This window comes from Oncorhynchus kisutch, linkage group LG19 (genome assembly GCF_002021735.2).
Source record: "Oncorhynchus kisutch isolate 150728-3 linkage group LG19, Okis_V2, whole genome shotgun sequence".
Taxonomy (NCBI): Eukaryota; Metazoa; Chordata; class Actinopteri; order Salmoniformes; family Salmonidae; genus Oncorhynchus; species Oncorhynchus kisutch.
The window spans coordinates 26,906,172-26,933,769 of NC_034192.2; the positions used below are offsets into that span (position 1 = coordinate 26,906,172).

Here is a 27,598-nt window from a genome sequence, read left to right on the forward strand (position 1 = left end):
TAGGACAACTTTTTTTCCCCAGTTATTACATATACTGGGAATGCATTTACTAAACTGGCATATTGTGAAAAAGTCAAATTAAGAATTAGATTGGTTTTTGTGTGCTCTTCAATGTAAAGAAATACAAGGTGTGTAAAAAGGAATCAACATACACTAAAGAGCCTAGAATTCAAGTCCAATTCAAGTCCTGGCACCCAAATGGTGGAACCCAGCCTCCTCCTGAAGCTAGGACAGCAGAGTCCCTGCCCATTGTCTGAAAAACCTGAAACCCTACCTCTTCAAGCAGTATCTTAAATAATCCTCCTCCTCACCTCGACACCCCCCCCCCCCTTCTAGCTACATTATTGAGGAAAAAAAGACTTTCTATGCCTGTGAAGTGGTGGAAAAAGTACCCAATAGTCAAATTAAAGATACCTTAATAGAAAATGACTCAAATGAAAGTGAAAGTCACCCAGTGAAATACTACTTGAGTAAAATTCAAAAAGTATTTGCTTTTAAATATACTTAAGTATCAAACGTAAAAGTATAAATCATTTCAAATTCCTTATATTAAGCAAACCAGACGGCACAATTTCCTTGTTTATTTTTGTTTATGGTTAGCCAGGGGCAGTCTCCAACACTCAGACATAATTTACAAACACATTTTTACAAACCCCCCTTTTAAAAAATAATAATAAACAAAAACAAACCAAAAAGGCATTGATGTTTAGTGAGTCTGCCAGTAGGGATTTTCTCTTGATAAGTAGATTAATTGGACCATTTTCCTGTTCTTTTGGGTGTCAGGGAAAATGTATGGAGTGAAAAGTACATTATTTTCTTCAGGAATGTAGTGAAGTAAAAGTAAAAGTTGTCAGAAATATAAATAGCAAAGTAAAGTACAGACCAAAAAAACGACTTAAGTGGTACTTTAAAGTATTTTTTACTTAAGTACTTCACACCACTGTGCCTGTGATATGTGGTTGTCCCACCAAGCTATCTTATTAAGATGTATGTGCTAACTCTAAGTTGCTCTGGATAAGAGCGTCTGCTAAATTACTAAAATGTAAATGTAAAATGTAAATTCAATAGGTCTACATCTTAAAACCCGCTCTGTGTTGATAAATAAACTGTGCTTTGAAAGTCATTTGACAATACATTTGCTCCTCTTGGATAAGCGATCCCTTTCTTTCCAACAGTGCCTTGCCTTGGCAGTGTTTTGTAAGTATTTGTGTGACAATCCACTTCCTTTATCTCCAGGGCCGCCTATCCTTCATCTGCTTAGTGTCAGCTTGTGCCTATTAGACAGATATGGGCTTCCCATACATCTTTTCAGGGAAAGGGATTTCAATGTTTCTCTGTGGCATGCCAGCTGTGATTACTCTGATTCTACTCTGATGGTCTGGCCTCGTCTTCTTCTACTTGTCTCCCCATGCAGTCATTACGAGCAGGACCGCAGTGCGCTCAAGAAGAGGGAGTGGGAGCGGCGGACTCAGGAGGTGCAACAGGACGAAGATCTCTTCTCCTCCGGGTTTAATCTATTCGGGGAGCCGTACAAGGTAAGGGCCTGGGAAGGAAGGAGGAAGGGGTGGGGAGGAGGGTTGTCAGCATCCAGCATCCATCCCTTTTTCTAGGACATTACCTGGCAACAGGCATGATGGAAGTCGCTAAATAAAATAAGAGTATTCGTCCAACTTAAACATGTATAGATGTATAAAGAACACATTAACCCCCAGTAACTGAGCAGTCTTGTCAGTCTATCTCCAGTCTACTCTGGCTCCTCCAGTCTTTGGGTTCCATCAGTGTCTGCCAGTCTCCAAAAGCACATTATCCACTGCCTGCCAGATCTGTGTGTGTTCTCTCATGCTCTGTGTGTTACTGGATGAATGAGACACCACAGATGGTCAAAACAGTATTTCTATAGTGGGCCAAAAGCAGCTTCTTCTATGCCTTCCCTCATGTCCTGTTACTTTATGTTATATTAATTGAAGGGATTGGAGACAACCGACTGCATCCAAGCAGATTACTATCCATGCGGGGACTGTAGGAATAGACAGCTAATGTGGAAAGGATAAGATATTACAAATGTAGAATTGTTTAAAATGATCTGCTTCTCTATATTCCGTGAAATGCTTTGCTGTTCATGCTGTAATGATGTTATGTTTTGCTGTAGCGTGTATTTTCCATTGTGCACTGAACACATCCCTTATAGGCCCCCCATATTGTCCATTTGAATGATGTGCAGTAGAGTAATGACACATGTAAACGATGATCACACCTCTCATGTGTACGTCATGGAGGTGCCATGCAGTCTCAGTCCTTCATGTCTCCCCTTCTCTCCTGTATGATATGTATCCATTGGCTGACTGGCTGCAGACAGGTGACAAGACCGATACTTGAGGAGAGAGTGTGTGTCTGTGTGTGTCTGTGTGTGTCTGTGTGTGTGTCTGTGTGTGTGTGTGTGTGTGTGTGTGTGTGTGTGTGTGTGTGTGTGTGTGTGTGTGTGTGTGTGTGTGTGTGTGTGTGTGTATGTGTGTGTGTGTGTGAGTAGCTAAGCAGTGTCAATAGAGAGGGATTCTCCTGTGTATGGATTGTGATCAGGAGCAATGGAAGCCTAAGGTATGAGGGCAGTCAGGACATTGTTCCATAGCCAAGCTTGGGATCTCTTAGCTAACTAACTGGACAGATGGGGGACTCAGTCAAGAGGACTGTCATGTTTTTACTTGGGCCAAGGTGTCCCTTTTTAAAGAACCCTATCTTCTTTCTCAATCACTCATTGCTTTCTCTTCTCCCTCTCTGTGTATCAATCCACCTAGGTTCTTTCCCCTTTTACTGTATTTGTGTTTTCTGTCATGGCCATTCTGCCAGACATGGAAAACGGTTATCGCTGTAATCAAAGAATACTGATTCTGAAAACTGCCATTGTAACTGTGATAAAATGATCGCTATTGGTTATCACAAATCGTGTTAAGTCCCATTTAATTGAGATATGTGCACTACAAATGACATGTGCCACAAATATTCTCACAAGGTTCCCCGTGTGTTTCTTGGGTTTTGGAGAGCCATCTAGTGTATTTCCCAACATGTTGTGTTGCTGCATTATTTCCTCCTCTGTACCAGCCTGATTGGGTAATTAAAAGTGATTAAGAGTGATCTGAATAAGTCCTCATTGTCCGCACCTGGTATAATTCATCACTGCAAAGGAAACGTTCCTTCAAGATCATACACACTATTTATACTTTCATACAGTAAATAGCTTTCTAACACTACAGATTATCTGTAAATGGCACCTTTAGAGAGAGTGTGGCTTTCAAGGAAAGAGGGCGTGGAACCTGTCCATCACATCAACATGGAGGTTGACGTATTTGTGGAAATAAACAAGTAGTGACTGTGTCCCCTTTGAAGGCTAATTGCCCATGTCACATGACATGGTGCAGTCTCCCCTCAATGCGGCTTCGCTTCAATAGTGGATCAACGGCACCGCACATAAATACACACGCACATACACAGGGGAGCACGCACGTGCGCACACAGACGAAACCGTTCATCTTCATCTGATCGCCCACTGCTCCTCTTAGCCTGGGAAATGAGGTTCCAGAACACATGAGTGTTCTCTTAAACACACGCAACCTCTCTGCGAACTGGGTCACACTTAATGACAGAAAAACAGGCACACAGAGCTATCTACTCCCTTTATTTTAATTTATACTAAAACAAGATGTCTCTACCCCTTATATAGGACTGTGTGACATTTAATTGTGGATGCTAGTATGTGAGTATGTATGTGTCTTTGTGGAAATGGGGTGTGTTTTTGTGGGTAGGAGGATGTGTGTGTGTGTGTTTGTCTGCTCGTGCTCATGTTGGTGTGTTTGTGTGTGTGTGAAGGAATGCGCTGGCCCAGCATTCTTCCAGTGACTAAGCAGACAGACAGCAGGGGTAATGGGGAAAGGAACTCTCAGTCTAGGTGGGTGGACTGGTACAACCCAAGAGTCAGACAAAGAGCAATTTATTAGCCTTTCAGTAAATATGCCAATGTCTTGTTTGGAATTTGACCTTTGACAACATTTTACAGACGCTGATGTGACTGTATCATGAGAGAACATCCTCATTCACTTTGGTTTAGATTATCAACATCTAGAGTACAGTGAGGTCACATATTAACTTATGTATTGTCAATCATGTAACTGCACTTTCCTATACTGTAGTTAGAGGATTACAGCCTGAGACAGATCTGTTCTCCAGACCCCCACAGTGTCAGCTAATAGTCATTGATGTCATCACATCTGCAGGAAAATGGACTCTCCACTCCAGGCTTTAGTATTTGGGCATGTAAGCTGGGGGGATTTAAGGGCCGGTAAAGATGATGTGTGTTTAGAAACCAATGTGTCCTGTTAGTGCTTGACTGGTTCAGCGATACTTTCTCCTTAGCCCCCTCTCTCTTCCCCTCTCTCTCCCAGCCTAGTGCTCGGTAGAGAGTAATAGCAGTACTTTCCTCTCCTCTGTGAAACACTGTTTGTAGTTCTCCCACATCTCAGGCCGCTATTAGTTAATCCCCCCTTTAATCCTGTTTAATGGAACTATGCTGTTAGCAGCTATTTGGGACTGATTTACTGCTTTCCCAGCTCCACTGGCACCTAGAGAGACGCCCCACAGCCGAGGAGAGCTGGCTGTGTCCTCAGAGGTCCCCTGCTCCCCCTGGCTGCCCCTGGTCCCCCCTGGCCTTGGTGCCATCAGCAGGATGTGTACTTTGTGTACTCCCGGGACCCCTCTCTACCTCCTCCTGGACAGGTCTCTGTGAACGCACAGCCAAGCTGTTTTTAAAAGCCTGTAAAGCCCCGTGAAGGTCAGGCCTTTGGACTTCAGCCAATGCTGCTGCACCACTCTGTCACAAAGAGACCTACCTTTTCCCTCTCAAGGCAAATATTCCCAAATATACCTCCCTAACCCCCTCCCTCCTTCTTCCTTCTTCTCCCTCCCTCCATCCTCCACCAACTGCTGAGTCAAGAGGAGCAGCAGAGTAAACAAGGATATAGCTGCCAAGTTATTCAGCCATTTTCTCCGTTTTCTGCAAACGTATTTTGTGTTCCTCCTCAGTCGTCAGCTCCAATGTTTTATTCATGGGCACCAGCATTACTGTTGAGGAGCAGACTCTTAGAGATGGAGAAGGAGATCAATTCATTTATTCAATGCTAACTTTTGCTCTCCATGGGTGTAAGAGATGCAATATAAAATAGTTATATTTTTTTGAATGTAATTGTATATTCCCCCGACCGTCATCACTGTCAGATTTTATCAACAGGTTTTAAAAAGTAGGATTGCGACATGTTAAATTGTTAGTCCATTACGTTCTCAGTTTAGATCTGAATTGTATTGTGGTTTGTTGCTGATTCTGTTAGGAGGTTACCTTACATCTGCTAGCTCCTGGATCCCCTGCTGTCGTTAGTGCTCTATTGATTTCAGATGATTTGTGCTAGGTGTTTACTCATGTGGACCCATATTGATGCTCTTTATTGGGAAGCACTAATGGATATTATGCAAACTGCTGAGGCTTTCTACTCCTGCACCAGTGAGGAAGGAAGGCTTTTACAGATGGGCTTACAAAGGAGAGAGACAATTCAACAGATAAGGATTTGCTGGATGAGTCTTTGCTCTGGGTCTTTAACTCATTTTTTAAAAAAGATTTTAGATTTAAGTTTTCAGATTTTTCTTAATTTCCGAATTGAAGGCAAATGACTGTTAACAGATGGCCCATTGTAAACACTGCCAATCCCATGACAAGCAGTGTGAGAGAACAGTGCACATAACATCACTGTAGGATCAGCCTACAGCCCATCATAGTATTGTATTGTAGCATCAGTGCAGATTCCTTTATCCTAGTAGGAGCCTATAGGCTTTAGGCCATAGACAATCATGTACTGGCACACAACTCCAGGTAAATAAACTTTGGACGCAAATACTAGTGCTGGGATGATATGAGATGGATTTATTTATTTGTAAGGTCTCAAGGACCCTATATAATATCCCTGTAACATATCCCTTGTAGCCTGTGCATTTCTCAACATCCGCACTTACAGACAATATTTGAAATGTGTCAATGTCTTCTCCACACAGAATCCCATTCACTCACATCCTTGAAAATCCACAGGAGTCATCTTTACTATGCTGTGATGTGACAACAACAAAAAGCAAACTTTGTATGGATAAAACCAACTTTCCCCTTCATACAGTACTGTATGAATCAGCTCATAGTCAAATTAGCTTTTAATTTTGCTCTCTGTTTCTCAGTTCATTCATAAACGGCTAGCATTAAGGCATGATCCCAGTGAGGTGCTTTACGATTGCTTGGCAGAGCTGCGATGGCAGAGCTGTGGTGGGGTGGCAGAACTGTGGTGGCAGGCAGGGTGTGAATTGTGGGATCTGATGCTGATTTAGAGAGCAAACGAAGCCTCCCATTGCGAGCCTGTTGGCCTGCACAGAGTGGTATTGCCCTAGTGCCCAGACCCGGCACATCACTACTGCTGCCTGCCACCATGCAAAGTCTGTCTCTTTAGTATTCTCCTATTCAAAGGCTTTTTCAGATCCTCACTGCAAACACACACACACAGACACACACACACCCACAAACACTTCAACAGAGCTGCTTCCTGGGGAGAAATGTCCATTGACAAGAGGCCAGCTGCTTTCCTCTTGATGAGTGCCTTTCTCTTTTTAAAACCTTTCCCATTTGAGTTGAGAAACACGGCAGGCAAAGGTTCATCAGTCTCCACCCGTTGAAGAAATGCCATATGCTCTGATTTAAGAGATGAAGTATGAGACATGTCACTGGAAGCCTTTAACGTAATGGGGATCAGCTCAGCAGAAGTCTTGTCAGCTGATGGCATGAGTTCATGTAGGCAGCAGTGGAGTATTGTAGCCTTTGTTCCATGAAGATAAGGAGTTCTGACGGAGGTACTTTAATCATTGTTTAGAACCTGCTCCAGTATGGGCTCCTGGGTGGCGCAGCGGTCTAAGGCGCTGAGTCGCAGTGCTAGAGGCGTCACTGCAGACCTGGGTTCGATCCCGGGAGTCCCATAGGGCGGCGCACAATCGGCCCAGCATCGTCCGGGTTTGGGGGGGGGGATTTACAAGTATACCATCATTGTAAATAAGAATTTGTTCTACATAAAGGTATGAAAAAAAGATTACAGCAGTGTAACTCAAAAATATAGTAGATAACATTGTTATACTTCTCTGTTCTAGTGAAGCTACTCCAGTCCTCAGCTGTAGTTAGCCTGCAGTCAGTGCACTGAAGGACAGCCCTGCTCCAGGTCTACTCCAGCAGCCCAGGGCTTCCTTCTCTACACAAGAGCCCTTTGTGCACTGTCGTCCACATTGCTTTCCCCTCACTGAGAATGACAGCATCTGGGAGGTCCACAAGTGCCCCTTCAACATCACACTCACTAAAAATATTGAGCCCTCACAGCATGGCTTAAATAACCTGTGTGTGCTTAGGCTCCTCTTCGGACGATACACAGACTGTCGAAAACAGACTGCTGCTTTGGGCTGGTTGCTGGATTTTCAAACACACGTTGCTGTTACTGTTAGGGGCACTTGTCAGGGCTGTTTGAGTCTTTTCCCTCTCTTGCTTCTGAAGTTATGACTGGCCTGATACAGGGGCCACTCCTTAGTGTGTATCACACACACGCACTCAAACCATACACTCCAACCCAAGCAGTCCAATCTGCCACCTCGGGTCTCTGGGCCCTCCCACCCCTTCGGGAGGGCAGCTCCCGCTCAGTCCAGTCCAAGCTCTTCTCTGTCCTAGCACCCCAATGGTGGAAAGAAGGACACATTTGTTTAGCTCTAACTATTATTGAGGAAAATGTACTTCTTATGGCTGTGATATGTGGTTGTCCCACCTAGCGATCTTAAGATGAATGCACTAACTGTAAGTCGCTCTGGATAACAGCGTCGGCTCAATGACTCAAATGTAAATGTATCACTGCTCATTGGAGACCTACTGTTCTTTTGGAAACATCCGGGACTTTAAAAGATCCTTTGAAAGCTATCCTGTTTTCTAGTTGGATACTATCTCCCCCTCTTTCTCTATACCCCTGTGCCCTAATAAACTGCCCCTTTTTCTGTCCCTAATATCAACCTCCCCCATCACTGCTCAGCAACAACTACATGGAGAGTAACTCGGGCATAGTTATCCATTTGGGTGAGCTTAATTGTAATACATTTTGGAACAACAAGTGCATGGCCATTAGAGTTTTATCGGGGACATTATAGTGATGCTGTACAAGGTCAGGGGTGGTCAGGGGTGAGTCTTGGCAGAGAGCAGTTTAGCCCTAGCTGGCATCTTCTCTTTTTATAGAGGTCAGAGGTTAAACACCTAGCAGATAATTCCCCTTCCCAGCAGCATAATGGCTCTTCATGCTCCACACCCTCCCTTCCCCTTAACCATCAACCATCATTTGATTATTGTGCAAATACACAGACTTATCCTTCCTGAGTCTGACAGAGTGTTGCGCTATCATCACCACCACAGTCCTCTGTGATACCAAAGGGATATACGCTGCTACACTGTACATATTTATCATTTTTCCTTTGTTGCCTTTGAATAGCCTAATTATATCCCTATACAGGAAACAGCTTTGCATGGCTCTGCAATTTTATTGTGCGACTGAAATGAATCTTCATTTGCAGTTCTTTTCGAATAGATGTTATAATCTCTGTTTATGTAGCGTGTATCTTAGCATAATGCATCTGCAATTGTTGTACGTTCTTACTAGGCCTCTCACACATAAAAAAAACAGTAAACACAGGCTTGGGCTGAGTTTAACAGTAATGTGTTGCACATTAAATAGAATGTTGCCTGTTATGAAAGTAATGAGTTTTGGGGGTGGTTCTGCATGCCTTTTTGTCTGAAAAGCCCAGTATAAAAGAATTATATGCTGAACTAGCCAAAAGAAAACAATTATTATAACAAGGGCCTTTTGTTGCAAAATTATTTGTTTGGAGGTTTTCCTACAGATTAAAGTGTACCCCTGAGAGAAAGGATATTAGAAGACAGGAGTGTGTCAACATTGCCACATATCGCTATTGACTAAGAATACAGTTGAACAGATTATAAGATTATCAAGGTCATCCTATTGGTCTACTATATTCCCCCCAGTGTGACTAGATTATAAACTACTGTCTTTTTATACTGACAGACAGAAGCAACCAGTCTATCCACTTTGGGGGGGACCAACAACCTAAACAAGGTATCTATTATCTATAGATCCACACTAACAATGCTTGTTTTAATCACTTGTTTAATACACGCTAATACACCAACTGTGCCATCTTAAAGATGGATGTATTAAAGTGCTTCGGATAGAACTATAGTTTCGTACAGTTTGTAAGGTGCATATTAGACTCTGTAATGATAGCTGTTTTTAGCTTAGAAAAGGGGCTACTTTTTCATTTTCAGAGTTGCTTGATGTACAGCCTAATGGTCTTGCTCACTGAGGCATGATTGCACCCTTCTCTATGCGCGCACACACATCAACCTCTCTCTCACACACACTGCCTGCAGTGTTCCTGGCTGTCTGTAATTAGGTGTAGCTCTGATGACCTGCTGCTCTCTGTCTGTTGTCAGAGTAGTGGGGGAATGATGATAACATGGTGGAAGGGGCTGGGGGGTATATAGTAGGAACTGAATATCTATACATTATACATCTCACCGTCTCTCCTCTCTCTGTCTCTGCAGACCAACAAAGGTGATGCCCTGGCCAACCGGGTACAGAACACTCTGGGGAACTACGATGAGATGAAGGAGCTCCTGACCAGCCACTCCAACCAGAGCCACCTGGTGGGGATCCCCAAGAACTCTGTTCTCCAGACCCCTGGCCCCAGCTTCTTCACCGAGGGGGCCCAGAGGACAAGCAACAGGACGGGCACGGGGCACAATACCACCTCCATGCCCCCTCCGCCCTCCTCTTCATCCCTGACCAGCTCCACCCGGCTGAGCGGCCATCAGAGCTCCAAGAAGTCCCGCTCCTCCGACTGGTTGCAGGGAGCCCACGGCTCCAGCAGTACCAGCACCCAAGAGGTGGGGGGGCAGGTAGTGGGGGTACCAACCAGTAGCAGGGGGAAACACTTGTCTACCCATGAGCAGCAGCAGCAGCAACCCCAGAGACACGAGGAGCTGTTCAGCTCACAGGGCGACGTCGTGGGCCACAAGGGAGACTCCAGCAGCAGCCCCAACTCCTCCACCTCCAGGAGGCATGGCGCTGGGCAGCAGCAGGCCCCTTCGGCGGCTGAGCATGGCGGATACAAGGACAGCAACAATCATGTTAAGTCTCCCTTGGAGCAGGAGCCGGGCTCCCACGGGTCCAGTTCCCCCGTGGCCTCCACCTCCCTGCTGCCCAGCGGCCTTTCCACGCCAACCTTCCCCCAGGGCCTGCATGTCAAGCCCAGCGCCGTGCAGCAGCAGAAGCCCACGGCCTACGTTCGGCCCATGGACGGCCAGGACCAGGTGCCCCTGGATTCCCCGGAGCTCAAACCTCCTCTGGAAGTGGGGGACATGGGCTACAGCAACCTAGCCTTTGGCAGCACCACCACCAGCTCCAAGAGCAAGCTGCCTAAGCTGACCCTGACACAGACTGGGGAGGTAGGTACCTGCATGATTCACTTGACTCTACAGTACACACACACACACACACACACACGGCTTGTTGATAGATAGTAAATGCTTGGGAACACTTGTGCTGTGTTAGATCGTCTGGCAGTAGGAAGGGGAAAGCAGTTCAGCCAGATAAGTTTGGCCTGTGCATTTCCCCCTGCCTGATCTGTTTTTCATTGAGTCCTGGCAAAGACTGAGCCTGACATAATGGAGAGCTCTTATTAATAATCAGCCGTTCAGTTCTCCTCCTCCTGGCGACTCCTGGTCCTCAACCCAGCCAGCTGAGGGGCCACAGGGTTAAGGGGCCTTCCTTACATCCACTCCACACACACACACACACACACACACACACACACACACACACACACACACACACACACACCCTACAATCCCTCACTATGAAATGAATCTCGGGTGGAAACTCACTCATGATTAATAGCCATTTTAATTCACATGGGCCCGCTTTACTTATTCATGTAACTAGTTCTGACAGATGATTTGTTTTGGCCTCACTGATGGATTGTATTACAGTTAGAGTTTTAGCATTTACCCTGTGGTCTTATGGGTTTATATATAATATATCCTAAATATGTAATACTGTATAAACCTTTGTTTTAGCCTCCAGATTTTTGGCTTGTTCCTCCCATAATATTTTATGTAATTGGCTTGTCATGTATACATGATGATGATGAATGCGTTATTATTTCTGAACAGTTTACAACACTGCAAATTAATACTCATCAGTTATTGCTGATAGTTGAGAGGAAGTCTTGTTTAATGAGCATAAACAATGCATTTATCCCTCCTTGTAGCCTCTTAGCTTGACACAGTCAGACAATCTTAGTCTGGAGTCATTTGTGATCTGAAGGCTTGTCATGTCAGTTCATTTGTGTGTCAGCAACACAAGCAGGGCTGAGAGTCTATTGTTGTGACGACTTTAGCCCCGACTGTTTATCTTGTTCTAATGTTGGGAGGCAAGGGATGTTCATTTTAACGCCGGGAGCATTTGTCTCAGCTCTCAGCCAGTGGCGTGCTGGAGAATATTTTTGAACCAGACAAAATGGGCCTGCTGCTTTTGAACGCTTTGCAGGTTAACACAACATCCGTCCTAATGTATTCTCACCCGAGGTCACGCACTCATTATTTTAGAAAACGTTGTCCACCTGATTGGAATCCGCTCCGTTTAATCTTGAACATAATTAGCCAAGGCGTACTGTCTCTCTCTTCTCTCCTTATCTCCCCCTCCTCACCAGTTAGGACAGTGCATGAGGAGAAAATAGCTACATGGGCGGTATCCAGTTTTAAATATCCAAACACGATGATGCCCATACCATTATAAGACCAGACAGAGCAAAAATGAGAATTGGTGCATATTTTTTTATTTTTTATACATTGGGGCATCTAGGCTACGTTTACAAAGGCAGCCCAATATTTCCACGAACTGGTCTTTTTGCCAATCAGATCACATTTTTTGACAATAATTGGGCAGGACTGCCTTTGTAAATGCAGTCCTGGAGGTATATCATAGATCAGGATTCCTCAAAGGAGTTGACTGAGAATTTCATCATGGCTAAGACTAAGACGGAAAGAACTAAGAGAGGCCCCACTCACCACTCACCCTACTTACCAGTGATAAGGATTAATTTCCCTCAACCATTGAATTAAGTCAAATTCATGTTTTTCAAAGTATTTGAAGAATGATGTGAGGTGACCAAGTGATGACTGAAGCAACTACACATACGGTTCTTTGAGAATTTGGACTTTGCTCCTGTACCCACTCTTTACCAATCAATCCCCTGCAGCCTCTATCTTCACTCCTTTGCCCACCATTTCTCAGTGGCCAGCCTCGCTAATTGAGCCACTATGGAGATTCTGCCATGTGGGAGGTCAGGCCACAGTCTCCAACAAAGAAATGCATTTGTAGTATTCTTCCCGTTATTGGAGGAAGCTAGGAGTGCATGAAATACAGCGTCTCCTGTGAGACTTACTCATCTACACACCATGTCCCTGTATAGCGAACACATAAATAAGTAGATAAGCAACAATAAACAAGACTGGCGTATGATTGAACAGGTTGACACACAGGCACCCAACCATGGAGCGCCAACCAGCTGTTCCCTTTCTTTAATAGTGTAGTCGAAGGCTATTCCCCACTACCAATTGCGCTATCTCGAATCTTGGAAGCATATGGCGCAGTTACACCGTACAGTTAAGCATGTGGCAAGGCTGAAAACCTGGGGGATTTGGAGAGCTGCTTGTTGTGTCCGGGATGCGGTCAGCTTAGAGGAGAATGGAGATGGATGTTGTTATTGGAGCAGGAAGGGAAACGGGATGGGGAGGGAAGGCGAGGGACCCCCTGCACAGCACAGCAGAGCATAGCGGAGCCCAGCTGGGGAGAGATGGGGGGGGTGGAGGTGAGCACCATCTCTGCTCGTTCACTGACAGATGAGTCACTCGGTAAGAGGCGGGGAGGAAGAGAAAGATGCAGATAGAGAGAGAGAGAGAGAGAGAGAGAGAAGGGAGTAAGTGAACTGAAATTGAGAGACATGCAGAGTTAGTCAGTGCGAGACAGGCAGACAGAGAGAGAGAGAGAAGCGTCCTTTTAAACATGTCTGTCAGGAAAAGAGAAAACATCTTCAAGAACTTAGATTTGATTTTGTTTGACTTTAGTTTGTTAAAAAGAGTAGATTCTATTGAGCTTAGTCTCCTGAGAGCCCTCTGTTTTGTTGTTTATCCTCTTATATTTATCCAGGTTTCTCAACAAGCATAGGTGTAGAATCACTAAAGCCAGAAAAATCATCCCAGGTTGTATTCTTTCTCGTTTTCACAGCCCCACCTGGATAGCCGTTGTTTTAGTGTATGTGGTAATATTCATATGCTTGGTAATTACTCTTCCCCTCATGGCCGTGTGCAAGAGCCCATCCTTAACACTATACAACCCGTTGTTGTTGTTTTACAGCCTAATTAGATGATCTTATCCTCAAGCTCCTCCATCTAACATCCTCCTCTCCTCTTTGTACAAGCTGAACCCTCTGAAAAGAGAAGAGAGATATCACTTTCATCCCCCTTTCAAATCAAACGGGTGTGGGAGAGGAGACTTCACAGGCGTGAAATGTTCCTCTCATTCTCCGCTCGGCCCCTGGAGAAAATATTTTGACAGGTTGAGTGTGAAATCCCAGAGTGATAAGGGTTTGCTAAATGGCTTTGGAAGCATCCTGTTAATACTGAGGCTATTGATTAGCGGCCTAGCTGCATTCACTGCTCACTCAGAAAAGCTCTGCCTGGCCAGCCTCTGATGTCAGAGAGGGAGTATGAAACATTGGAAAGCAGATAACACCTATTGATCCCCCCCCCCCCCACACACACACAAAAAAATACTGTTATTGCACCAGGCATTACACATGCTTTATAGAACTAATAGCCTTATCTCTAGCCTCACTAAGCACACGATTTGACGAGACAATGAGAGGTTTAGGAGGCGCTCTTCATGATGGATATGGAAGAGATATAGAGACAACGTTTTACATATTCAAAGCATTGAGGATTTGTTGTTCTCTTTTTCCTCAAAGCCCTCGAGACATTTAATATTTCTGGAGTGGTATAAGCCTAAAGGCTTGAATATGCCTCTATTCATTTTTTTCTCTCTATTTATTATACTTACCTGAGTGGACTTGAGCCGATTGAAAGGTTTGAAGTGTGTGCATTGATAGTACTGATAAAGAATAGGCCACAGTGCATATTGTATGGGCCAAGGGGCTGGTGGTCTAAGCTGGAGCATGATGATGTCATTCCTATAAGTTCATAAGGGCTGTGAATCAGAGGAGGAGACACACAGTCGTCTGTTTCTCCGACGTCTGTCTGACTGACTGCCAGCCACCCATCAGACTCCAGACTCCTGTCTGTCAGCTAACTGCCAGCAGATATACTGAGTGCGTGAGTAAGAGAGAGAGAGAGAGTGTGGGCTGCATAGCAATGGCCCTGGCCCTGAGTTTGTCTCATCCAGACTGCTAAATGTGGGGACAGGGATTCACTCTCATTAGACTGATCATAGGAACGTATTCACACAGGGCCCTGGGCCCGGAGCAGATCTGACCTCAGTTGAGCCATGTTTCCCCACCCACCCAGCAGCCTGCTGACGTTAAAGGCCTTGTTTGCATTTAGAGAGCAGAAATGAATCATGTTGCTCTCTGATTTATATTTTCATATAGCCATCATACAAAAAAAAATGGAGACCCCAGAAATGATCATGAAATATTATTAATATTCACATACTACTGTAGAATAATAATAGCATGTTTCAGAGCCAGTGTTTTAGAAAGGCTGGAACAGTAACTGGATGAGTCCATTTCTCAGACAGACAGTACATCCCACGCTGACCAGCAGGTTGGCTTATTAAAACAGCCCCTGGCGTCATGGGGCAGAAATCTTTATCCTCCGTTCTGTGGAAGCAGGCTCCGTCTCTCTCTCCCTCGCTTGCCGACTCACTGGACAGACAGGAAGTCAGTTCCAGGAACATTTGATTATGCAGCGCTGCCAAGACTCACAGAGAGAGACAGGGGGGGGGGGGGCAGAGAAAGTGAGCTTCCCTGGAACAAAGCCTTTACCCTCACCCTGAGTTTGAGTCACCCTGCCTGGAGTCTCTAGTCTTTCCTCAAAGGAAGCAGTCCTGTTACAGACTAAGGTCCCCACCTTAGTCTGTCAACACATTTGTCATCTCACTCCTCATACTAGATTTAGGTAGATAATAAATAAATACTAACAAGGCTCTGACATATATTCTGTGTTATTTTAGCTACATATTCAGTTGTTTTTATTTGTATGGATGATAATGAACCTAGTATAATATAATTTGGGATGTCATGAACATTTTCTTTGAGCACAGTTTTTTCCCCTCACCCAAATTCACTTGCAGAATTCCTTTATGCCCATATAGCTTTTTACTCAGACATTTTAATCATACATTACACACCAAGCTCACAGACGTTGTTTGCTTGGATTTGGCTTTGGAAGTCTAGCTTTTTGTGAAAGGGTACATTTTGCTTATTTGTCCGTGTCAAGGTAGAGGTGTTAACATTTTTGATAATGTTGTGTTTAGTGAACCCAGAGACGAACATCGTCCTTACAAGACAGTGTAATTGGGGATGACAAGGAGGTATTGGTCATCACACAGTCGGCTGGTTTGGAGATGGGATGGAAAGAGACAGAGTGAGAGAGAGGCTGTGGGCTGTAGTGTTTGGATTTGCTGTGAGAGCACACCCTGAGAGACTGGGGTTAAGGGGCAGATGAGTGAAGAGAGAGTCGGGCCCAGGTTGGCCTTTCTTCTCCATGTTGGATGGATGCCAGCTCTCCTCTACCTTGATTTATACTGTTTACAGATCCATTATATTTAGTTGAGAGCAGCAAGGTTTTACTGTTGCATATCTAAATAAGGCTGATCTTAGATCAGATATGAACTACTTTAAATACTACTTAACCATTTTTATATTCCCTAAAACCTGATCTTGAACTGACCAGAGTCCACAAACATCACAACCTTCTTTCAGAGATGGCAGATCCGTTGTGTTTCACTGCCTGTAGGCCTCTCGACAATGACTCTCTAATATGACACAAATGAAAACAGAAAGCCACTTAGATGAAAGGAGATGTTAAAAAACATATTTACATATAATAATTTATATAATTTAGGTGGGCCTGGTGAGAAGAGATAGAAATTGACAACGCGTGAGTCGTGGGTGAGAATTAGGTCACCCACTAGGGCTCACACACACTTCCTCATTCCTCACCCACTGCGTTTCACCCAGTCATGCTTGATGGGTTCTTCCATCCGCCTTTGTAAAATCACTTTAGAGTTCATTAATGCAAGTCTTTGGTACAAATTTACTGATCTAGTGAGTAATGTGGCTAATAAACATAAAAGGATGTGCTGTAACTCAGTCCTGGCAGACCCCCTCACCAACAGAGAGGAGGGTAAAAAAGGGAAATGAAAAGAGGGAGAAAAAAAAGCTGAGATGAATATCACAGTGTAAGAATGGATCTGATCAAAGAAACCTGGAGGTTGAAATGGGTTATTGTGCTTTTTCCTCGATATATTCTGTCCTCTTCTTCTTCTTCTGTAGACTCTGTTCACAGCTTAGTGTCTGCACAGAATGTACCATGCTTTAAAAATCGATATCTGCTTTTTGTGCTTATTCTTTATATGCTCAGAACTATCTGACTATGTTCAAAGCCCCTCAAGGCATCCCATATAAATTGTCCTGTATTGTATATCATTAATTGAATCACAGCTTTATATGATTCTGAAAAGTAAATACATAAGCAACACGACTAATAAAACTTGAAACTTTAGTAGTAAGACTACTTTGAATGTTCCTCAAAGGGGCCACGTCAAATAGAAGAGTCCCTCTTTAAACTGAGGTCAAGAATATGTGTTGACAATATCCTGATGGGAGTTCCCTACACAGTGGGGTGACCTGACCTATCCTCTACTCTGCTCTGCTCTGTGAATGAAGACTGGAGTGAACCTGCTGGTCAGAGACAGTCCACTCTTTGAAAGTGAACAGCACTTGTTCACAGTCCACTCTAAAAGACTGCTCAAAGTAGTGCACTATAAATGGAATACCGGCTAATACCGGCTAGGCGACACTCCAGGACTAAACAGTGTCTTCAGAAGGCCTCTTCTCTGCCACATCCCCAGAGATAATGGGCTCCATTCCCACCCAAGCACCAGGCACGCCTCGCCTTGTCCTCCAGGATGGAAACCTGGGAGAAAGATGGCCACCCCCTCGCTCCCTGTAGAGTAAACCCTATCCCCCATACAGGTCTTAATCAGGAGATACTTTGGGGTCCTCTCTTCCAGACGTGTGACCCGCACGGCCGACCGGATTAACAGGCCAGATAAGGCTATCCCAAATGGCACTGTATTCCATTTATAGTGCACTACTTTGACCAGGTCCCTGGTCAAAAATACTGCAATATATGGGGAATAGGGTGCCATTTGCGATGCACAAAATAAGCTTCCTCTCTTCCTCACCCTAGAAAAAGGGACAGTTATTAGGAGGCTTCCCCATTAGAAGTAACAGCTGGGATCATTTGCATAATACCCATCAGAATTTTTTTTTTTCAGGGCTGCTTGTCAGGGGAGGAGAAAAAACAACAACAATAAAAGTATTTTCATTAGTGCTGCTAGAATCGCAACCTGTTTATAAATTTCTGCTGCTTCTTATTGAAAAACCAACGTAGAACTCGTATAGTACCATTCTTACTCATCGGTCAATTGATTTAGGAAAGTTGAGGTTTGGTTGTCGGGAAATGTCTAAATGATTTGAAATGAGAGAATGACTAGATATTAGGTTTGTGTGTGTGTGTGTGTGTGTGTGTGTGTGTTATTCATCTGAGCTTCTGTTTCTCTCTCTCTGTGTGTGTGTGTGTGTGTGTGTGTGTGTTATTCATCTGAGCTTCTGCTTCTCTCTGCATGCTGTCTGATGCTCATTATTTCCTTGCTTGTCTGAACACCTTTTCTGCTCCGTGGTTAAGAAAAGGAGGAGTTTAAATAAGGACCCCTAAACTCAGCCGCATTCAGTATCCAGTGGATTATCATAGCATTAGTTCACATTCTTAGGGAAACATTTAAATACTGAAATAAATGTATATCTTTAGATCAGAGAATGGATGGTAGGAAGGAAAGAAAGTTGGATGTTGATTCCCGTGAGTGAAGGAACGGTGGTTTCAGGTTGCGAGGTTGAAAAGAGGTTGCAGTTACAAGGTAGTTTTTTATTTCTCTGAGGTGGAGGGAGTGGAAAGAGAAGATTTGATTCCATCTGGTCCCTATTGGCCCTCAGCTATAGTCGTGGTTGGTTATCTTTTACGAAAGATACCCAGTGCTACTCTCTGCCGGCCTCTCAGAAAACCACAGCATGTTTGGATATTGAATTAGAACATTTCTGCTTGACTTCCCCATGCCGCGTAGGTAATACTGCGTTGCAAAGCACCCATACATGAGCAATGATATAAGGCCTCATCAAATGCATGCCCTCCCTCATCTCCTCCCCTCCTCCCCTCCTCCTTTTCCTCACACCACATGTTTTCTGTTAGTTTTAGCCCCTATAAATACGGAGTGATGGCAACAGAACACAATTACACTGTGGATTTAGTATGCTGTAATTGCAGGGGAGCATGATAAACATACTTTCATAGAGCCAGCCCATCCATCCCACCCATTTACCGTAATGGGGACTAGGAGAGGTCACTCCTGTGTTATCTATATAGTAAGACCCACACTCACCTCTGAACAGTATCTCACTCCCCTCGCTATTCATCAATCCTCATTCCTTATATGTGGCATACTTTGTTGTCTCTTGGAATTAGATATTTATTTATTTGCTTTTCGAATAGATGCAAATGTCTATGAGTTATCAGTAACACTGAAATGGATTGGATATCCCAAAGCCAGTCAAATATTGCAATACAACTGTTACACGCATACTATCAATGAACAAATGGCAAATACAGACCACATTTAAGGTTTAACATTACATTAAGCCGTTGGAAATCTGGGCTCAGTCAATTTAATGCAACAGAAAACCCTGAGTCCCTAAATTACTTTTCCCTCTCCGCCATCCAAGCATGGTTCATGCCTCTTGCCCTGAAAAAAAGAAACGCTTTATGGCTCTAGGCATTGCAAAACAATACACTATGTGGCCTACTGGTAGCTCTTTAGTCTTTTTAATTTATTTTTGATGCTCTCTGCTGTCGCTGAATATCTGTGGTGGCTTGTAATAAAATACCCGCTGTGCAATTTTGCAAGTATGTCAAGCAGAGCATGACCAGATATGCAAATTTAACACAGAAGAGCAAAAGTGGAATATTTAGTATTTTGCATCTGCAGAAACTGTTAAAGGCAGTTTAGAAAACCATGAATATATAATACAGAGGTGGCCCGACCGGAGGCTAAACCCTATTTATCAGCTGGGAGAAATAGTTTGTTATTTTGGTTTCAAATATTTTTTAGAGAGAGAATGAGTATAAAAGCATGAGATGTAATTTGCGATTAGATCTGTATGAATGACAAAGGGATTTGGAGGGTCTCAGTGTGGCTCTCGCTGTGGGTGGGTGAAGTCTTCTGACTGGAGCCCCATGAATCTATTGAGTGTAAATATCAAGGTCAGATCATCCCTCAGCTACCATATACTGACTGAGATCCTGGAGACAATCGTATACACTCTGCTTCTCCTACTTCCAAGTGTGTGTACAGGCTTTGACTTTCTCGGCAGTTAGGTGTGTATGCGTTAGTTTGTGTGTGAGCGTGTACATGTGTGCGTGTGTAGCTCATGCACGTGTGTGTGTGTGTGTGTGTGTGTGTGTGTGTGTGTGTGTGTGTGTGTGTGTGTGTGTGTGTGTGTGTGTGTGTGTGTGTGTGTGTGTACAGTAAGTACGTCTGTGGTTATTTCGTCTCCAGCATAGTGAAACGACCCTGATCAGTCACAGCAGTAAGCAGGTGTTGATGACTCAGGTAAACTGGCCTGTTTATTGACAGTGAGAGTCCTTAGTCACAGAGCCAAATCTAAGACGTGATGGATGATGCTTATTACTGGCTGTCTGCTCATGTTTAAATGTAGCCCTGGCCCTGACGGTGGATACACAAGCCATTAGTCTGCTCTGAGGTTAGTTCACACCCCTCTGACCACCCTCAGGTACCTCTGTGCCCCTTCAATAGCTCTCTATGCCACCCCCAGCCTGCTTTCCACTCTCTATAACACTTTAATTGGAGATTATTTAGTTGAGTTTAGCTATTAAGAAGATTCTCAGCTGGATTTTCTCTGAGCTTACACGGTTTGCGTTTTTTTGCATCACTGCTTTACACATCAAATCCGCTTGGTTTAAGGAAATGGGAATTGTGTTGGCTAAGGAAAGAACTGTTGTAGGAAGAATCAGTCTGGAGTAGTAATGCTCATATAGATCCTATATTTCATAGGATTCTATGATTGTGAGTTAATAGGATCTTTATGATAATGCCATCCAACAGATAGTTGTTATTTCCTCCACTCATCATATACACTACCGGTCAAAAGTTTTGGAACACCTAATCATTCAAGGGTTTTACTTTAATTTTACTCTTTTCTACATTGTAGAGTAATAGTGATGACATCAACACTATGAAATAACACATATGGGATCATGTAGTAACCAAAAAAACTGTTAAACAAAATCAAAATATATTATATATTTGAGATTCTTCAAATAGCCACACTTTGCCTGGATGACAGCTTTGCACACTCAAATATAAAAAAGATTTTGGTTTGTTTAACACTTTTTTGGTTACTACATGATTCCATATGTGTTATTTCATAGTTTTGATGTCTTCACTATTATTCTACAATGTAGAAAATAGTAAAAATAAAGAAAAAACCCTGATTGAGTAGGTGTGTCCAAACTTTTTACTGGTACTGTATATATGTTGATTCAACATACAATTGTAAGGCAACCAGATGCAATAGGATGTTGAGCAAATTCACAACAAAAAGTTTGCGTGAACATTTTGTTGAGCAATCCTATTGCAGCTGGTTGCCTTGTACATTGACTGTACAGTACTTTGTGTAGCCTATCTCCCCCATCTCCACCTAACACGTACACAGGGTGAGACTCCCCAGAGGATGAGAATTTGGCCTCCCTGTTCTGTGTGTACTCGGATCTCCTGGAGTGTGGGTGTGAGCACGGTGGTGTGAAATACTACAGTGCTTGTGTGCAAACACACATGGTACAAATGAATGTGGTGGTTGCTAGCTGCACCGGGACCATGCTTTGAAGGACTGATCTGACATTGGTTCAACTTCTGTCTGACCTTGACTTCACTGATGGGTTCAGGTGAGAGATTAACCAGAGGTCACTTCCTGAGATGGCACTTCCCGGTTTGACCTCAGTTCTATTGCAGACTTGAAATTATAAGATAGCCAGTTGTAGTGAAATCCACAATCTGAGTCACTCTCGCACATTGCCTTTTGCGTGCTCATCTGTTTTGTAAGTGTATAAAATGCAGACTGTAAATCGAAGAGAAATCTAATTCAAATGTCATACAGGGGTACATGCATGCCTTACAATCTTAGAGCCCTCTGCCCATGCATCTTGCGGGAGAAAAGTACATTTCGAACTCAAAGTGCTTCTACAGCATGCGATTTAGTACTCTGAGATACTTTCTTTTGGCTTGTGAGTGTAATTTAATTAATGTGCGTATGTCAGCGTAAGATAGAGGATGAGAGAGAGAGCGCTAGAGGGTGTGTATGTCTGCCCTCTCTCGGGGATGCATGTTCTTTTGCCTCCTCTGTTTGCAGAGCAGTGAAGTAGTGTTCAGATGTACCGTGGTCTTTTAATGAAGGTTTGAATATAAAGTGACAGAGTCATCCATTAGCTGTGCATGTAACTGCTCTGGCCCCACTGTGTGCTGATTAGAGAGCCGAGGAGAGAAGAAGAGAGATAACGTACACATTAGGCCCCACATGTAAATTGCATTAGCTAATCAAAACACCAAGTGGATGCGTGCTCACAGAGATAAATTATTTCAAGGTTATACGATTTTTCTTGGCAAAAGGAATGAGTTGTACAATAGTTAAAAATGTTCAATGTACAGTACAAAATGATTGTTTACCAGTTGCTTATGCTAATTAATGATAAAGGATTTATGAAGTCCTCTGGCTGCCAAAGTCCCGGCTCCGCCCTCCTCCTATGTATTAGCCGTATCTTCACACACACAGATCCACTTGTTCCACCCTCAGTGATCTGAGGGAGAGGGGCTTAGAGAGGACAGGAGAGGAGAGAGGGGGGTGGGGAGCGAGAGAACGGGGGAGGGAGGGAGGGAGGGAGGGAGGGAGGGAGGGAGGGAGGGAGGGAGGGAGGGAGGGAGGGAGGGAGGGAGGGAGGGAGGGAGGGAGGGAGGGAGGGAGGGAGGGAGGGAGGGAGGGAGGGAGGGAGGGAGGGAGGGAGGGAGGGAGAGAGAGAGAGATAGAGAGGGAGAAATAGAGGGAAAGAGAGAGAGAGGGAGAGAGAGATACAGAGAAGGAAAGTGGGGGGAGGGGTTCTGGGGAACCAGGGAGCTGACACCAGTGTTGTGGTATCAGGGGGACCTCTATCTCTGCCCCTCCATAAACCTCCAGCTCAGCCAGCCAGGCCAGTGGCGGCGGGGTGGCCAGTGGCGGTGGGGTGTCCAAACCTGTCCCCACTGAGGTCTGGAGCATGTTCCCACTTGCCACAGGACAATGACAACTCCCACAGACACTGCCAGCTGGCCCTGGGCCACTAACCACAGTCATACAACAACAATTGTGGCCATGAAAAGACAAAGGCATGCAGGCATGCACTCACGTCACAGTGCTACACTGTCAGTTGGTATTTTTTAAAGTGATTGCCAGTTCCAAAAGCCCTGGGTGGTTAATTGTGAAAAGTCACCACTGATCATTCTCATGTAGAGGGGTTAGATCTGCCCTGTTGTACAGTATCATGTAGTTCAACTCAATGAATTGAGGGACTATTTTAGAGAAAGGGCCAGTGTTGCACCTTCTTACTGCAGCCTGCAGTTACACACCCTCAGTCAGTCATGTACTGTAGCAGTCTGGAGTATCTCCTTACTGCAGGCTCTGATGGCTGCCGTCTTAGCTCCCAGATTACAGACATACAGGAAAGAAACCGGAGAGGTGCGGTGGTGTGATTCTTCTCAGTTTGAGTTACAGGGCTGTGCACCTGTCCTCTCCTCTCACCAAATGACTGGCTGCTCGGGTTTCAGATCTCAACTCTGGTCAGGACAAGGGTGGAATGACAATGTGCACAGTCTGCAGGTGATACCTCAAATGCCCAGGGCTTCAAACCCAGACCACAACTGCACGTCTATACCATGGTGGCCAAAGAGCACAGTGTGTCTACACCAACCTGACCCTTGACCCAGTCCCACCTATTCTCAACTGTCCATTTAGAAGTCTGTTGGTTGATTGGGTCTCTGGTGCCAGCTGGATTGTCCTCATCCACATTTAATTCATGGAAATTGTCAGCTGTAACTGTGTCCTTAACCCGGCTTTACTGTAGACCAGTGGCATATTGTCTGTTTGTTAGGACTGGGTTTTTATAGCTCCAGGTCTTGTCTGCCATCAGTCACAAGCTCAGATCGTTCAAGCAGTCCTGTGTTACACAGGCTGCCTTGTTGCCTCTCCTGATGTCTATATCAGGTAAACATTGACATACTATGCACATGCCTAAAGGGGAAGAATATAAAAGTCATTTTTATAACTGCAAAGCAACATTACTGTTATTATCAATTAATTATAATGTATTTGGTTATAGATTACTTCAGTGCTGGATGTATTCAAGTGAATACTAATGTGTATTTGTTGTTTCAGTCTTTAAACTAGTCGGGGTCTTGATGCTTGAAGGAGTAAGATTATCCCACAGGTTGACATGCTTATTTCTTTCTCTCTTAGGTCCATAAAAGTGCCAATAGATGAGATACCCAACATACTGTAGATCTACCACCGGCGGCGTGTGAGCTCAGAACAACATCAGTTTGTTATTACAGAAAACACGATCACCTTTGATGCCGTGCTAGCATGAGAGCAGGGTGTAGTCTGAGAATGTTTCCCTGACACCTGACTTTTCTCTGCGTAGGGATAAACACAGAAGGTGGACCGAACCACTGCCAGGTCAAAGGGTTTAACATGCAGGAGGAAAGTAGGCCGTTATAACGGCCTAATGGAAGGGAGATAATTAACTATAGTGACGAGCCACTGAGATAGGAAAGGGTCCAGCAGAGAAAGGTGACTCCTCACGGTTGACATGGAGCCTGTTGACCCTGACGACCAGGCAGGGCGTGTCGCTCAATGAACTCTGGCAGGTTTACCCAAGCAGATCAATGGCAGTTAATCTTTCTGTGTTGGCTGCTTCTGCCATGGCCTTGGCTGCAGCCAGGCTGTTGGAGGAAGAGCAGAAGTGAGTGCCTGTCCATGAGTGCCTGTCCGTACAGCGGTGTGTAGTTCTCTCGCCCACTCTCCCTCTGCTGCCATTGGCACAGAGCGGGGCAGGGGCAAGCATACACAAGCAGCACACAGAGAGAGAACCACACACGGAGGGGACCACACACATAACTACACAGAGACAAACGAACCCCCTACCAGCGAGAACCCACACATTTAGCAGGAGCTATTTCTCCTCTCTGTTCGACCTGTCAATCACACTCCATTCTCTTCCACCGCTCATGCAGGCGGCAGGCAGGCAGGGAGGAGGGGGAAGCGCTTCCGAGCCAATTAATTACTGTTGTGAATTTCCCAAATCCTGGAGATGGTATCAGCTGCAAATTTTCCTCCACCACAATTACAGTGACTGCTGCGAACTATTCACATTTACGAGGGTGCCGATTTTAAATTATCAGAGACATTAGTCGTTTGTGTCTCTAAGTGGGTTTTGATTTCCACTGAAGACAGGCACAGGGGTGACGTGAGGAGGAAACTGGAATTAAACAACAACAGTTCACACAGGCTGGCTGTTAAAAGCCCCAGTGCCCTTGGTGGAGACAGATAAAGCAGTCAAGACGCTGAATAGCTCCTCTAGGCTTTATACACTTCAGCTGGAGAAGACACATTGCTGTAGTTCCACTGTTCAGGTTTGAATAACACACGCAGTATGTTTGGGATTGCCATTGGAGCATTGTGTGGGTGTGTGTGTGCGCGCGCGTGCGTGTGTGTGTGTGCGCGCGTGTGTGTGTGTGTGTGTGTGTGTGTGTGTGTGTGTGTGTGTGTGTGTGTGTGTGTGTGTGTGTGTGTGTGTGTGTGTGTGTGTGTGTGTGTGTGTGCGTGCGTGCGTGCGTGCGTGCGTACGTAACTGCTTGTGAACCCATGTCTCATGCTTTTGTTATTTTGTCATGTTGCGGATGGAGAAAAGGGAGTTCCTAACCTGTGGTATCCTTTAAACCATAGCCCAGTCTGATTTATGATTTATAGAACCCACTGGTATTCTGCAGTTAACCAAGTAACCACTGGGCTTTCAATCTCCTAGCCAGGAAAAACATCTTACATTCTTGTTATATATTTTATAATTCACTGATCCTCAAAAAGAGCCTGTCTCTCTCAGGGGGGCTTATTTGATCCAGCCCATTGGTAAATTAGTGGTGGCCCAATGTTTCTATAAGGCTGCAGTGCAAGTCCCTATGGGTCTCCGTGCACTAGTCCAGGTCACTGTTCTCCCTCTTCCCATGATTATCGTGTTGAACAACAGATAGTGTTTAGAAGACTCGCTCTTGAACTTGGAAACAAATGTGCAAATTACCCCACAGAAATGGGATATTACAACCTCCACTGGCGTAATGGTCAGTGACTGCCGTATAAATCAAAACATAATTATGGCGGGGCCCCCGACCTCCTCATTTGCATAAGTGCTCATAAAGATGGGGGAATATTATGTTGTACCGAAATGAAATAAATAAACAAAAGAAAAAGTGATGAAGCAGCCGGCACACAAACACCTCCCTGGCGAATAACAGTGAATTCATCAAACAGATGTTATTGCCCCAGCCACTGTGTTGGTGGGATTTTTTTGAGGCTTAAAAAAAGAAGAAAGACCTACTGCTGATGGATTTCGCACAGAGAGCTTCGGGGATGGTGGTGGCTGATGTCACAGTTCACACACACACGGTGGTGCTGCTGTGTGCCCTGTTTTGTGTATCCTCCCGTCCCTCACCCCCATCACCCCCTCACTCCCTAGCCCCAAACCACCAGTGGATCCCACTGCCCCCACAGAAATGTCAGCCAAGACATATGCTGTTGGACAGTTCATGTGACCAAACGAGGGAGTCACCCATGGCGAAATAGGGAAAGCTTGAATGGATTCCTTGGGAAAGGTAACCCTGCAATTGTATCTTACTTGTTCGCCCTTTTTTCTTTGATTGACGTAATCAGAATGGGACACTTATTGTCCTTGTCAAAAGATTATTTTGTGACCAAAGACAATGATGCTGTGAATGATGATATGTGATATGGTGTCAATATAGCCACCTGTATAGAACAACCACAATTGGCTGGCTAGTGTTACTCACAGTATTTTATTTTATTGAACCTTTATTTAACTAGGCAAGTCAGTTAAGAACAAATTCTTATTTACAATGACGGCCTATGAACAGCGTGTTAACTGCCTTGTTCAGGGGCAGAACGACAGATTTTTACCTTGTCAGCTCGGGGGATTCAATCTAGCAAATCTCAAACCACTAGGCTACCTGCTGCCCCTACACACTGAAGTGTTTAGATGACTGCCATGCTTTAACTAAATACAAGGATGTCACACATTAGAAATAAGGCTAATGTTTCAGCTAGCCATATTCTATTGCAATTATATGGTTCAATAGCGGTGATTATAGTTCTTTTTCAATCTCCCTCTCTGAAGTTTTGGTTTGCTGGCTCCCTCATCATATCCTGCCTGGGCATAATGGGCCAGTCTGGTGGAAAAAGGATGATAAATGGAGCTGGCAGGGGCTCATAGATTTATTAAATTTCTATCAAACCCTGTAACAAAAAATCTGCTTTGGTTAGGAACGGGCTTAGATTTTTTAATCAAAATTCATGAGTCCCCGATTCGTGGTTGAACAGGCCCGAGGAAGACTTGAATCGAAGACTGATTAAAGAAAATAAAAGGCTTATTTGAAGTAATTTTTCAATGACGCCTTTTAATTGGATGTTAAATCAAATTCTTATCTGCTTTCCCGCAGATAGCGTTCTATATGGTGGTAGCATGGGTGTCACTTCCACTGTAACCGATACTCGGAATAACAATGACTTCACACTTCCTCACTCGGCGAAGGATGGAAGGCAGCGTGAGTGGCTGCTGCGTGCGTTCCGAGGCTGCATGGGCCGACTGATTAAAAATGCAAACGAAGGGGGTTGGATTTGTTTATTTCTGCTTCTCAAGCTGTTTGAGAAATCCTTTAGGAGGGGAGACAGACAATGTTGTTGG

General features: G+C 44.4%; 1 protein-coding gene across 1 annotated transcript in view; it reads left to right on the forward strand.

Moving 5' to 3' along the window:
• LOC109910096 (AF4/FMR2 family member 2-like) overlaps window positions 1-27,598 on the forward strand; it is a 171,903-nt gene that overhangs the window by 38,356 nt on the left and 105,949 nt on the right. Inside the window, exons 2-3 of the mRNA XM_031798063.1 lie at window positions 1,415-1,535; window positions 9,713-10,615. Of these exons, the coding sequence (XP_031653923.1) occupies window positions 1,415-1,535; window positions 9,713-10,615 (1,024 nt within the window). The remainder of the gene's footprint in view (window positions 1-1,414; window positions 1,536-9,712; window positions 10,616-27,598) is intronic.